At 42.7% G+C, this 15,421-nt stretch overlaps 1 protein-coding gene across 6 annotated transcripts in view; it reads right to left on the bottom strand.

Annotated features, from left to right (window-relative positions):
• The window catches only part of IMMP2L (inner mitochondrial membrane peptidase subunit 2), an 836,308-nt gene that overhangs the window by 797,352 nt on the left and 23,535 nt on the right, over window positions 1-15,421 (bottom strand). For all 6 annotated transcript variants that reach the window (XM_050936397.1, XM_050936400.1, XM_050936398.1 and 3 more), the window contains exon 2: window positions 1,324-1,461. In XM_050936397.1, the coding sequence (XP_050792354.1) occupies window positions 1,324-1,458 (135 nt within the window). In that variant the 5' untranslated portion in view covers window positions 1,459-1,461. The remainder of the gene's footprint in view (window positions 1-1,323; window positions 1,462-15,421) is intronic.

Below are 15,421 nucleotides of genomic sequence, written 5' to 3'. Positions count from 1 at the left end.
CCCGAAATCTTCAGCTACTCCAGAAGTCCAGGAACTTTAAAGAGCCATGACATGGAACAGAAGTTGATTCACCCCTAGTCACTATTAACCTTAAAGAAGACAGAGAAGACAATCCCCTTGCTACACTAAGGTAATTTTCACTGGGAGACAGGCGATTGCACTGTTAGAAGAAGATAGATGCTACAGCTACACATGTTGGAATATGGTCATCAGAATGCAATGAAGCAACAGGCAAACAGAGTCACTCTGACAGAATTGCAAAATTGAAACAGGATCCATTTGAAAAGTCCCAACAACACAGTAAGGGGAAGCAGTGGTGGTTTTCTGTAGCAAGAATCTTTTGTTTCCTCTTAAATGTCCCTTTAAACTGCAAAAAATATCAGAATATCCATGTGCTTTAGCACACCAGTTTATATCGCAAGCATACACTATAACCCCATTAGAATATCACTTTCCCAATAAACAAAATAAGCATTAGCACGATTTCAAGCCATCTATTTTCCAGCTTAAGAATATAAGATTAGCCATAGAGGATGTCAGACCAATGGTCCACCTAGCCCAGTATTCTGTCTTCCGACAGTGGCCAATACCAGGCGCTTCAGAGGGAATGAACAGAACAGACAATAATCAAGTGTTCCATCTACGGATGTCAATTACCAGCTTCTGGTGGTCAGAGGCTAGGGACACCCAGGGCATGGTGTTGCATCACCTCATCATGTTGGCAATGCTGACCATTGATGGACCTATCCTCCATGAATTTATCTAATTCTTTTTTTAACCCAATTGTAGTTCTGGCCTTAACAACGTCCCCTCGCAATGAGTTCCACAGGTTCCTTATTGAAATACTTCCTGTACACAAGTCATGAGTAATAATAAGCCTGGTAACAGTTGTTTGTTCTTTTAAAATTAAAATGCGTAGTGTTTTAAATAGAACATTTCATAAACAAACAACCCACTCTCCTCCACAGACTCTAAATTCCACACTGAAATTTTTACTACTGTAAAATGAGTATATCTAGATTTGTCAAAATTTTAGAAAGATCTTTTGTTGAAAGAATACCTCTTTGCTTTCCTTAGCATCATAGTATTCTGTGAAGTTTTACTCCCAAGAGCCTTTTCTTGCCATCCTACAGAATACCTGTGTGACATATTAGAAAGCAGACCACTCCATGACGTAATGCCCTGTCCATACATGTCATTTTACTACACAATATCCCACCTGCACCCTCCACCTTTAAAACTGGGTTATCAGTTATTTAAAATTGAGAGCCAGGCCTTGCAAAACACATGGATTTAATCTAACAGTAAATAAAGCTTTGTTACCTGCATTGATGCTCCTTCCACTCTTGCTACACAGGCCACTCTATCTAGAAAAGTCACTGTCACAGGAACAGCAACAAAGAAACCTTTAAAAAAGGCTTTAATGTATCTCCTCCCAAAGCCTTGAGCCTGTGCCATAATCTGAAAAGATGAAGGAAGAAAATGGAAATACTGTAAAAACAAGTCTTAAATAGTAGCAGGGTTTTTCATCATAATCAAGCAATGAACACTTATTGATAAATGAAGAATAATTTGTCAGTGTTCCTCAGCATCTGCTATGAAAAGATGAATGCATACAACAGAAGGAAAAGTCAGAAACCTGCAGTGATTAAAACAGTGGTTATGTATCTGCTGATATAGACAAATAGAGTTTGATGTCTGGCATTCTCTCACCCACTTTTTATCTATTTTAACCATTTTATGTGGACTTTACTTTTAGAAGTACCAGTAAGTTTGATGTACTGTAACGAGTAATAGTCAAGCCATTTGTTTAGTGCAACTGTTAACAGCAATATAGCCAGATAAAACCCAGTTACGTATCTGTAGCAAAAACTTATCAACTATAAGGAAACAATAAATTGGAGCACAACTAATCAGAGTATAATGTCAGAGTTTCCAAATATTTTTCTCTGCCATTGGAGATTATGAAATTTATGGCTAAGAAGAGAAACAGTTATATTATGCATATGAAAGATGTCATTCATTTTGTAACATGGGACATAATAGTTCTTCTATAAATCTCCACTTTCATAAAGTAACACACACACACACACACACACACACACACACACACACACACAGAGTGTAGCAAACATCACTGCAATTGTTTCAGACACCAGCCAAATGTAATTAGTCATATAAGTCACGCGGACATACAGCACTGCTGCAACTCCTTGATTTATTGCCATAACATTAATTAGTTAAAAGCAGTGTGGAAGACTGGACAACTCAGTAGGCTGGTGATGAAATATAGACTGTTTCAACTCTAAAGTCACCACTTCATAGCCAAGTCTCCTGTCTTGATTCCTGAACCTTTATCTTCTCTCATCCTCGTAACATCCCATTACCTACCACTCCACACAAAACAAATTCAGGCTTTCTGTCTTAAACTGTCACAGTGCGAAAGACCCTGCTTGTGCAAGCTCCAAAAAAGTCAGAACTTGATTTTATAAACTTATTTTTCCAGAAAGCAAGTCTTGTTCTCGAAGGTATGTCATTAGCCCTTAATGGGGACTGGCTGCCTCAGGGCATTGCTAAAAGCAACATAGCTTTTGCCCTGTCAATTATCTAACGGATGGTTGGTAGCTCCTATATGAGAGGAGTTCCCACTCCCACATCACAAACTCACCACCATGCTTTGCAGTACCAGTAAACTCTTCAGGAGAGGGACTGTCCCTTATTATGTGTTTGTACGGTGCCCAGCACAGTGGGGTCCCAATCTCTGTTTGACTCTGAAGTAAGAGCTTCTGCATGTAAAGCCAAAATCATTGTATTTATTATAAATTTTTAAGAGTTGGCAACACTGTAATTTTCAAACACACAGGAGGTGGATGGGGGAGTTCAAAAATCAGGAAACAGACCAAAAACATAATTTAATTTAAAAAAACCTCAAACTTTGAGTCACTTATAATTTTGAGGAGGGTTGATTCATGATTTTGGGGTTGGGAATAATACATTTGTGTCATGTACAAAACCAAGCAATCTGTCAGCACTTACAGAAGAGCAATTTATATATTAAATACAACCGATGGCCTCAGTCTAGTTTCTAATATACATGTGTCCATCTCACACACACAGATCACCAGCACAATCAGTACCTTTTTTTGATGCTCTCACAGATGAGAAACAAATGACTGGATGAATACAATGACTGAAATACCCTTTCATCCCTAAAAGTGTTCCCTGAAACCGAGTGTTGAAGCACACTGGGGGAGCAGAGTGAGGATATTTATACCCATGTTTTACCCATTTCTCTGGTTAAAGTTCTACCTTCAGTGCTTTTAATATAGCATATTTCTAGAGCACTTTTTAAGAAGCGTTTTAACTTACTGAACTCTCAAAACATAAGATTTATTTTCCTGGCCATGTGTGCAACTCTGCTGACTTTAATAGGAGTTACTTGTGCATAGGTAGGAAAATAGACTGGGCTCTCCCCTCTGAAGTCTAGTGTCATCCAGTATGACTACGCAGAATGAACAGAGTATTTTCAGAGGGAAATATTGTAATTCTTTATGTAATTTGGTTCAACCTTCTTAACTACAGAATTTTTAAAGTTACATATAATTTCTTATTGTTCACTCCTTGTCAGAAACACAGTTGTGCTACACAGAGTATTTGTATTGTAAGATATTTCAAGCATATTTAATGAAATAATATTGCTAACTGAATTTCTGTTCCAGCCATGGAAGCGTAGCTTCATAAAGTATTAAACTTATGTGACAAGAGCCAGCTCTGCAAAATAAATGATAAGCACGTTTTTCACTTGCATGGGCGCCAGGTTTGTATAATTTTTGGTGGTGCCTAGAACGGGTCCAAGTCCCGCCCATTCGCCCCCACACACACCTGCCTTGTAAGTTGATACATATTTTTTAAAATAATATAAAAATGGACTGGAAACAGTTTCCCTATATTTCACAATGTAGGGGGGATGAGAGCTCTGGGGTGGGGCTAAGGTGAGGGCTTTGAGTGTGGGAGGGGGCTCAGGGCTAGGGCAGAGGGTTGGGGTGTGGGGGTGAGGCCGGGGATGAGGGGTTCAGGATGCAGGAGAGGGCTCAGGGCTGGGGCAGAGGGTTGGGGTGCAGGGAGGTGAGTGCTCTGGCTGGGGGTTGGGATCTGGGGGTGGGACTGGGGATGAGGAGTTTAGGGTACAGGCAGGCTGCCTCAGGGCTGGAGCCGGAGGACTCCCCACAACCCTCTCCCCGCTGGCATCAGCGAACTCTGGCAGAGGCCTCTCCTCTCCCATCCAGCCAGGTCTGGCGATAAGGGGCAAAGGGGCAATTGCCTATGGGTCCGGACAATTTAAAATGTCCTGGGGCCCCAGCTGCTGCCACAGTAGCTCTGCCTGCTCTAGGGAAAAGCGTCTCTTGATTCAGACGCTTTTGATATGCCCCATGCAGGTTCTACGGTGGCTGAGGCAGCAGAGTAGCAAAAACCACTGCCTCAGCTGCCCAAGAATCTGCATGAGGCATATCAAAACTGCCTTTGAATCAAGAGATGCTGCAGTTTTTCCCCAGAACAGGTTCGGTCAGCACAGCTGCAGCTGCCCTGGGGCTCCTCCAGATAGGTGTGGGACGGGGCTGCGCCCGGCACAGGGATCCTCTGGTGGGGGGGGCCTCAGGGCTTCCCTGGATGCAGGGGCTTATGGCCCCGGATGAGGGTAGGGGCAGGGGCCCCATTGATTGATCTGCCCTGAGGTCCAGAATTGCTGTCGGTGGGCCTGCCGCTGGCAGCACACTCATCCTGCACCACACTGCACGTGCTCCTAGGGCCCCTCTCGGCGCTGTGGGCATACTGCCCAGTGCCAGGGAGGGGAAGAGGGGAAGAATAGGAGAGATGCACCCCATCACCTTGTGGCCTGACTGGTGAAGGGTCAGGGCCTGGGGGGGAGGGCTACCATCATGTCACATGTGCCTCCTCCCTCTGCAGACCACAGCAGCAGCAGCCACATCAATCCACTCTGCTCCCTTTTAGCTGGAGCAGTGGAGGGGCGTCGCTGGGCACAGCATGAAAGGAGTCAGCCAGCAGCCAGTAAGGGAGCACAGCACAGGAAGCAGCAGCCAGCTGCCGCCCAGGGACGCTAAGGGGAGATGCGCGGGGGCAGCGGGCGGAGCCAGGGGAGAGGCCCAGCCCCAAACATTGGTGGAGTACAGGCACCACGGACCCATGTAATTTGCCGCCTATGTTCACTTGAATTCTTTACAGATTTCAATATTTTATCAATAAGATCTTTCACCCAAAAGACTGAAATATCTTTTCTATCGTTCTTAACGTTAGCCTTCATGAGATTTAAAACACTTCTCCAAATTATCTTTATTATCATCTATGATACTTGGTAAAAGAGGCATAACTGATGTACAGATTTAATGTCTACCTCTACGATTCAGTGACTTTTCTCCCTGTACGTTAGATTTCATTAACTCATTTTCTCTGAAATCATTCTCAATTTGCATCATTTGCTTTTACAAAGTATCTGAAACAGGATGTGAAGCCCAAAGTTAAAAACTTATTGATCCTAAACAAATTGAACAAATACTGTATTTCCATCTTATTATTTTAGAACAAACCATTGGCTGAACCAGCTGAAATTCACTCCTAGAACCACTCCATACAAAATATAGCCTCTGAAATCACCTTCCTTGCCCATCAAACCAATCATGTCATACCAACCTCTTTTGTCGGTCTCCTCACTGGCTCCCCCTTCTCCACAGCATCACCTGCAAGCTTCCTGCCTTCACTTTCTAGACCCTGCATAATTCTACACCTCTCTGTATCCAGTCTTGGCTCTTCTGTCCCTTCCCATCCACACCACTCCTCCAGTGATGTCAGCCCTAATACCCTGTTTGTGCACTTCCCCCATAACCAGCTCCACCAACTCCTATGCACAGATGACCCTTTATAACCTGCTCTGCCAGACTACTACCCTCTCCTTGTTCACATCCGTCTTGAAGAGACACTTCTGTGATACCAACAAGAAACTATCCAAATACATCTAAAAAAAAAATAACTTCTTTAATCCATCAACATATGCACTAGCCTTCACTAACTACGTAATATTATTGGTGTTTCCCCTGTACTTCCTACACAAGACCACCCTAACATCTTGTTACCCACTTGATGCTTCATGCCTAAGGGTACGTCCACACTACCCGCTGGATCAGCAGGTAGCGATAGATCTATCGGGGATCAATTTATCATGTCTCGTCTAGACACAATAAATCAATCCCCGAACATGCTCCCATCGACTTCGGAACTCCACCAGGGCAAGAGGCGGAAGCGGAGTCAATGGTGGAGCCGCGGCCGTCAATCCCGTGCTGCGAGGACAGGAAGTAAGTCAAAATAAGATATGTCGACTTCAGCTATGCTATTCCCGTAGCTGACGTTGCGTATCTTACATCAACGACCCCCCATCAGTGTAGACCAGGCCTAATACTAATTTCTAAGCTTTTGGGGGCTATGATCATGTCTTATCTGTGTTTTAAGGCACCACACACACTCTTGCTTATGTGAGATAATTAATAACCAGCATGACTAAAGGACTTAAGAGCAGAACTAAACATTGTAAAGACAAAATATTCCATTTCCAATATATATCCCAGTCACTATCTAGTTACTTTGGGGCTGGGAGGAATTAATATTTTTGCCTGTCACTGACTAAGGTTCAGGGATCTGATGTTAGACTTAAGTGCTTTAAGAATATACTGTATGTTACCACGAGTACATGTGAGTCATGGAAAAACAGCAGCCACCACCAGCAGTTGAGATCAATACAAGTAACTGGATTCCAAAGTCCCCTGGCTCCAGCGACAGCTGTTCTGCTGCAATGTCTCTAGCACTTTCCTTCCTTCCCTACTGAGCTTAAGCCCATGTCCAGACTAACCCACGGCATCAGCGGGTTAAAATCGATTGCTTGGGGATCGATATATCGCGTCTAGTCTGGACGCGATGTATCGATCCCCGAGCGCGCTTACATCGATTCCGGAACTCCATCAACCCGAACGGAGTTCCGGAATCGACACGGAGAGCCGCGGACATCGATGCCGCGCCGTCCAGACAGGTGAGTACCTCGATTTTAGAAATTCGACTTCAGCTACGTTATTCACGTAAAAGCAGCAAAGAATCCTGTGGCACCTTATAGACTAACAGACGTTTTGGAGTTATTCACGTAGCTGAAGTTGCGTATCTAAAATCGATTTTAATACCCTAGTCTGGACGTGGCCTAAGATGCCTGCAGCACTCAAAGCCTCGGGTTTCTCCTCACTCTGGTAGAGCATGCAACACTCCTGGCTCCCTACTTAGCTTCCCCGAATCACCTGCCTCCTGCCCCCAGTACAAGATATATTTCTCTTTGTTGCATTTGTTTTGTTTAACATTATCAGGAGCTGAAGTGGACCTAAATAGACTATACATCAGAGCCATGATTCCTGCTGACATAGTAAGGTTCACAGTGGATCCACTGGCATTTAGAAGTTTTGCAGGGAGGCAAAGCTGGGAAAGGAAGCAGGAGTTAAGGTTCAGAACTTAAGGAGCAAAGTGAGGCCAGGAAATTGGATTATCTAATTCATGAAAGCAAAGGAGCCTGGGGAAATAGAGATAGTCAAGATAAATTCCTAGTTTAGAATTTAAAGATGTATTGTTACAAGACTGTTACTAGCATATGTTATCACATTTTAAAACTCTAATGTGGATAAGGCAGTGCAGACTTTAACACACACTAAACTTGTTGAGTTGAAGACTACGCTGCTACTAGCATTTATCTTGTTCAACTAATACATTAAAATACAACTTACTAGCACAATATACCCACATCAGTTTCAATTATTTGAGTAATTTATTTCAAAATATCTGTGAGCAAGTATGTCCATAACAATACAGACAACAAAAAAAGATTCCCCTAAGAGCACAGGGATAAAGAAACCCCTATAACAACCCAGCTCCTTTTTATCTATTATGCTTCTGTTGGGCATCTCAGTCAGGGTGTGTCACTTGTCAGCTGGGCACATCTTGGAGGAAATCTCTGCCCCTCCAGATTCAGACAAACCAACACCCCTCTCTCCCGCCCTATCCCCCCGAACCCAGCCACAGGGCACCCCCATCAGCCCACACACCCATACTCCCTGCTCTCAGAGCCACCCAGTCCAAACACCCACATCTCTTATACCGAAAGCCCAGCTGCAAGTTGCCCCCCGCCCCCGCCCAGACACCCACACCCCCTAGGCCCAGAGCCCAGCCGTAGGGTGCCACTCCAGCCCAGACCACAACACCCCCTAGCCCTTAGAGCCCAAGGATCCAGAGAGGAAAAAAGCCTGATGCTGGGTCCCGGGCTTGTACAGAGTTTGCTGCATGCCGCCTCCTTCCTTCAGCATGTGCTGGGAACTGCAGTTGCCCAGAACCCTCCAGCTCCCCCTCCGATTCCCCTTTCGCAGTGTCCTGTACTTGTGAACTGCAGAGTTGGGCTCTGCTAGCTCCAGTGGCCTCCTAGTGGCATCCAGTGGCTCTGCAGCACCAATTCTACAGGGGGAAATGAAATTCTATGTAGAACATTAATTCTGTGCAAATTGTGCAGTGGCGCAGAATTCCCTCGGGAGTAATGCTGGAGGGAACTTTGGGTGAGATAAACTTCTTTAGACCAGAGGTTAACCTGTTAGTCAAATTTAGTCTCTAAAAAAGTTATGATTTTGTTTTATATGTAAATGGAAGTTACTTACCCGTAACTGGAAGTTTTTCAAGATGTTTTCAAGATGGTATTCCACACATGAGCATCATGCTCCTGAATCTGAAATTTTCTTGCAAGCAGCATTGTTTGGTCTGCATATGTGCCATAGCTCTCCTCATGCTCCAAACCGAGGGTAGAAAGGACAGTGTGGACTGATGACTTTCCAATTCCTATTCTTAATCCAGATAATCCAGAGAAAGAGGATAGAGCACAGGTAGTGGATTACAGATACAGATCACATATCTCAAAGAACCTCCAGTTACAAATAAGTAACCTCCATTCCTTCTACAAGTGATGGTCTCTATGTGTATTCCACACATGGGAGATTAACAAGCAGTGGCCAAACAGGAGGTAGGTGCAATAATACAGAAGTGATAGCTGACTATAGTACTGCTGTTCCCATGGCTGTATCTGCAGTAGAAGACTTAACCAAAGCATAATGTCTCATAAACGTGTGCAAGGAGCTCCAGGTAGCTGCCCTACATAGCAGCAATACGCCTCTCAGAGATAAAGCAGAGATTGTCTGTGCTCTGGTGGAATAAGCACTTACCCCCTGCAGGGGAGAGATGTGAGCTAGTTGGTAGCAGAGGATAATACAACCAGATAAACATTTTGAAAGTCTCTGCACAGATATATCCTGACCTCTTGATCTCTCTGTTACAGAAACAAAAAGTTTAGGTGCCTTTCCAATAATTTGTGTTCTTCATGGATAAAAAGCCAAAGCCCTTCAGATGTCCAGAGAATGACACCTCCTCTCTTCATTAGAGGCATGAGTTTATGAAAAAATATTGGCAAATGGATGGTTTGATTCATCATATGAAACTCAAACTACTTTATGGATAAACTTTTGGGTGACGCCATAGCAAGACCTTCTCTTTATGGAAGGTAGTATATGGTGAGTCCACTATGAGTGCCAACTCACTGACTTTTCTGGCTATGTTATGACAATGAGAAAGGCCATAAAGCATATGGCTAGAGCTTTGAAAGGAGATTTAGTGAGAAACAAAAGAATAAAACTGAGCTCCCATTTGGGACATGTGCTTTACTAATGCTGGAGAGAAGCTACAAAGCCCCTTTAAAAACGTAGTTGTACCAGAGTGAGCGGAGATCACGCAGTTATCCACTGGAGAATGAAAAGCACTGATTGCTGCTAAGTGAACCTGAAGAGAACTAAAGAGAGACTCAAAGTCTTACGAGTAAGTAAATATTCCAGAACAGCAGGGATCCCAGCAGGATTCTAAAAATGGGCTCAGCAATGCAAGTTAAGAGGAAATACCTCTATTTTGCTGAATAACAACTCCTAGTAGACTTTCCTCCTTTGATTGTGGATGGATTGCATCATTCTGGAATATGAGCACTCTACGTCCAACACTCATCCAAATACCAGGCTTTGAGCTGCAGTTCCAGACTGAGATGCTCAAAAGTATCCTTGTTTTGTGTTAGGTCTGGAAATGGGTGGATGTTTACGAGTGCCCAAGCTGAGAGCTTCAGCAGATCCATAAACCAGAACTGCATCAGACAGCTGGGAGCAATAAGGATGATCTGAGTTCTGGTCCTGACAGATTTTCTGTAGGCCCTGTGGTATTAATGGAATGGGAGAAATGGTAGCAGCAGGGCATCTCACATCAAGCCCTTGCCCTGAGCTGACTCAGGAGCAGTATAGGGGAAGTTTCTTGTTCACGCAAGGCAAAAAAAAGTCGCAGGACAGTGCTCCCCATTGAATGAACACTTCACAGTGAACACAATTGTGAATCTCCTATTCGTAGTTTGCAGAAAAATGTCTACTGAAACTGTCTGCTATGAAACTGTGCACCCCATGGTAAATATACTGCTGAAAGGGTTATGCGAGGGCTGATGCACCAGTTCCAGAAGTTGACTAACTCCATAGAAAGAGAGAGGGGATCTCAGCCCCTCCCCTCACCCACCTGTTTACACAGAATACGGTTTGCATATTGTCGGAAATTATTTGGATATGTCAGAATCAGATGAGTGGGAAGAAGGCATTGCAGGCTCAATGCACCCTAAGTTCTAGTAAATTGATATGCATTCTGGACTCCAAAGGGTTCCAGATGCCTTGTGCTGTACGATCTCCCGTATGAGCTGCCCAACTTAAGAAAGAGGCATCTGTACCAATGGTTCCTTCTGGAGTTGGTGTGAGGAAAGAGAAAGGGGCCTGACATTGGGAAAGCAATAGAAAGCCTCAGGAGTTAGGCTATAGTGTGATTTTGAGTGCTCAAAGCAACACAGTTATGCTTTAGAAGGTCATCTTGAGTGCTCAAGGGAACACAGCTACACTTTGACAACTGATTTATTGAACTGAGCAGCCAAGGGAAGACAGGTTCTAGGGTTGCTCTTTTGCGAGAAGGCAGAGGCATCCTAAACAGATATTTGTAGCTGGCAAAAGATAGAATTTGCATGTTAAACAGGGATCCATAAACAGAGTAATTGTTGTACTGAAGTTTTGATTGAAAACACCTAAGTAAACAGGCCAGGAGGAGAATACAGAAAACAGAACTGGGCACCTCTGGTCTAGGGAAGGCAAGTTCTGGGGTCGGGCACCAAGGAGGAAGCACAAGGCCTCAGAAGGCAGACTTTATCCCTTGTACTCAGAAAACAGAGTTGGGCACCTAGGAGGAAACCGAAGGGCTAGGGAGGCAGACTTTGAGGTTGGGCATCAGCAGCAAGAGGCTGTAGAGAAGCAGGCTTTATTCCGAGGATTTGTAGGTTTTGAGAGAGATAGAGATTCAAGAATAGAGTTGTCTGCTCCTGGAGCAATCACTGAGAGGGCTCAAGGTACCCTGATTAAAAAGGAGACACTGCGCCTGCAGCAAAGGGCTGTAGGGATGTAGGCATAGTTAAGGTTGAAGGAGGATTTTGGTGGGTTGCAGAGAGAAGAAAGAATTGCTTGCTCCCAGAGGATGGGAGGCATAGCATCTGTGGAAATAAGCTGCAGTCTGCTTGGTTGGGCGGAAAGGAGAAGGTTGGTGGCTGGTTGCATAAAAGAGGAGGTTAGTAGGCTTAGTTTAAAAGAGTCTGACATCTGTACACAGGTTTCAAGAGAGTAGGACCTATCACTCAGGAATGGCCACGGTTGAGCTTTGCATACACAGAGTATACATGGGTGAGAATTGCTGCCTGGTCAGATATAAGGATTGCACCTATACAAATACACAGACACACCTGCACATCTGGCAGCCATGTATGGATCTGAAGTGAGTAGGGCCCACAGCTTGAGTGTGACCAGGTTGTAATTATACCTGGGATATTTTATATACCCGGCCAGATTTTATATATCCACACGCACATCTAGTGACCTTTCCAGAAGGTGGCTGGATTCAACAAAAAACATCTCCACACACGCGCGTGCATACACACACACACACACACAATTCTTTTTTGTAAATTTATAGAGTTTAGGAACCCAAGTGCCTAGAGCAAAAACAATCTCCGCTTATGCTTAGGTTTGCTACCGACATCACTGAGGAAAAAAAGAGTCAGTGGTATAAGAGGTAGCAGAATCTATCATAGGTGCAGCTTATATAGGGGCTGGTGCATAAAAGGCAGGGTAGGCCTGATGACGTATCAGCATCCCCATTACAAAGCGACAGTAGCTAATAAGAGGGGTAACAACTGGAAATCAGTATTCCAAAAATGACTGCTAAAGGGAAACTGAGGAACAAGGGAGTTTCAGAGAAAATGCTAGGGAACAGCCTAGAGGATTTAATTAGAAAAGTAAGACATAATCCATGGAAGGAAAATGTGTTTATTGGACTGGATGCTTATCAGCAAGTATGCAAGCAATAGGAACACTGGGTCCAACCTAAGAAAAAAGAAATTTTCTTGGGGGAACCTAGTAAAAAGGAGAAAAAGTGAGCTGCTTTACAAGGTTTGCAAATGGTAGCTGAGGTTTTATGTAAGGAAGTAAATAGTTTAAAGTTAAGCAAACAGGAGCTAGAAGAAAAAGAATTAGTAAACAATCTCATAGTAATGATATAAACAAATGGAAAATAAAAGCAGAGGAGTTAGCTGAGGAAAAAAGAGAGGCTACAGGGAGAACTGGGTAATTCAAATGTTAAGGTTGAAGTTTTAAGGGCCACTATGATGGTGTACAATTCTCAGACGGCTGCCTCACAGGAGGAACTGGTCAACATAAAAACAGAAGCTGAAAGACTGAAAGCCATTGTGCTACCTCAACAAAAAGAAAAGGACGAGGTACAGATAAAACAAGATAAATTATGTCAGGAGGTAGCAGAGTGGAAACAAAAAGCATTAGATGGGCAAGCTGCAGTAAAAGTTTTACTTACAGAAATAAGGGAGGAAGAAATTGACCTTTGGGGTGAAGATTCCTCTGGTTTGTATAGAGCTCAAAGAGCAATTCTGAGGAACTTTCTCAGAATCCTTACACTAATTGGAAAGTCATAGGATCCCTAAATAGGGATACAACCGCAAGTGAGCAGGCTGAGATGTCTGGTGTACTTGAAACGGTAGGAAAAGATGTCTCAACTATAATTGTGAAAGAACTAGGTAACTCTTATGTGTTTGAGAGAGATAAATCTGAAAGGTTAAAAGATTCCTCAGACTGGGATCAGTTGCTTCAGCAGCAGCTAAAGTTTGGTTGTAAGGAGAGGGCTCAGCTTGATGCTGAAAACTCCATATTTCAGAAGAGAAGTTTGAATGAGGAATTGCAGATAGAAAAAATACTACTAAAAATCACACTACTTGTGATAAGCAATGGTTTAAAAGGTTAGGGAAGCAAGATTGTTATTTAAAGGAAAGATGTATAACCACACAAGCAGTGATAGATGTGGCTGTGAGGTCACAAAATTAGTAGACCATGCATATGGCCAGTATAAAGTAACTTGCCTGCAGAAAAAACGGCAAGATATGCAGGCACTCAACAACACAGTTCAAGAAGGTAGAACTATGGTAAATAAAGAAGTTAAATTCAAAGGATTAAAAGATAAGAACCGGGTTAGTTCTAGTGCAAGTTTAGGAACCTTCTCTGACTTCTCCTTTGAAGTGATACTAATAGCTGGAATAGAAAAGAAGGTAAATCTCGCTTTCCAGGAGGGGATTCCAGTTTTCTAAGGAGTTTTCCTGAAAAGCAATGATGGAAAGGGGAAACTCCAAAATTTTGTAGCACCTGGGGGTCAAGGCATACACAGGAAAACACTACAATGTGTAATGTATTACAGTCTGAAGAAGCAGTAGTTTCACAGTTTGGAATAATAATAAAAGCAGCAGTAGTATGTAGTTATTCAGATATTGCTTTAAAAACAATGCAGAAAAAGTAAAACGTAAAATACAGAAAGGTTGGCCACCCACAAAAGAAAAACCTAAAGGGGCATCAGTAATAATGATCCAAAAGTCAATGAAACCAACAAAGTTGGCAAAATCAAGGGGAAAATAAAAATAGTAGAATGGTTCCCTTTGAAACAAAGGAGAAGTAATCCAGGAAGAAATTGGCTATGGGGAGAATTGCTGTACTATGAACCTAGAGAACAAGTGCATGGGCTTCCTACAGAAGAACTGTTTTGAAGATTGGCAAATTATCAAAGGAGTACACTTAGGGCTCCATCTCACCCTCCAAATTGAGCAAAAGGAGGCCAAGTGCCCCCTACTGGCCCAATATTAGAAAAAGAAAATCATGCTGATTGAGTGACACATTCACAAACTGATGACTAGGAGAGATCCACTGTGAATGTAAAATTTAATAAGGAAGCATATGCATAAATAATTATATAGATTACAATAATATTAATAAATAAGACAATAAGATTAGTAAATAGGTCTGTAATAACTTAGGTAGTAAAAAAGTGCTAAGTATGGTACCAAAAGGATAAAAACATTAAAATGGTTCTATTTACTTCAGTGAAAAAAATGGGAAGGAGAGATAGAATAGTAATAAAATCTCTTTCTTAAAATAGGAAAGAAATAACAGACAAAACAATGCAGAAGGAAGAAAGCGAGATATAGGATGAGTCTTCAGGGCTGGAGTTACCAGAATGGATGGAACAGGACATTGATGAACTATTAGAAAGTTTGCCTGTCTAGATGTATTGGTCAAAGTCCATCATCCCAGACTCCGGTTTTGGATGATATAATAATGAAACAATCCTGGCATGTAACAGATAAAAGAATGCAAAAGGAAGGGACACAGGACGAGACCTGGGATGAATCTACGTGGCTGGAGTTATCAGAATTCACAGAACAGGATATGGACAAATTGTTAGAAAGTCCGCCTACTATAGATATAATGAGTTAAACTCAACCATCTGAGACTCCAGTTTCGGGTGATTTAGTAATGGGACAATCTTGCCATGTTATTACTCCTCTATGGAAGGATCAGTATGGTCGAACAGTAATATACAATATGGAAGATTTCATCAAATGTGTTATCTACATACAGGATCTGCATGGTCGGTATTAAATAGCATATATGATTCGGGAAATCTTATCCCACTGACGTTAGTGGTATATCTTGTATTAATTTAGATACTCCTTGCCTCAGAGGTGCAAAGATTATCTAAAATAATACAAGATATACCACTAACAATCCCACTAGCAGTAAGTATAGGGAATAAAGAGATACTAGGGATTCAGTTTGGAATTTTGGAGCTAGATACAAATGGGATAGGAATGGTAGGAATGGATATTCTTCACTGGTTA

Source organism: Gopherus flavomarginatus, chromosome 1 (assembly GCF_025201925.1).
Source record: "Gopherus flavomarginatus isolate rGopFla2 chromosome 1, rGopFla2.mat.asm, whole genome shotgun sequence".
Taxonomy (NCBI): domain Eukaryota; kingdom Metazoa; phylum Chordata; order Testudines; family Testudinidae; genus Gopherus; species Gopherus flavomarginatus.
The sequence above is the reverse complement of the archived record's forward strand: the minus strand, read 5'-3'. Positions and strand labels throughout refer to the sequence as shown.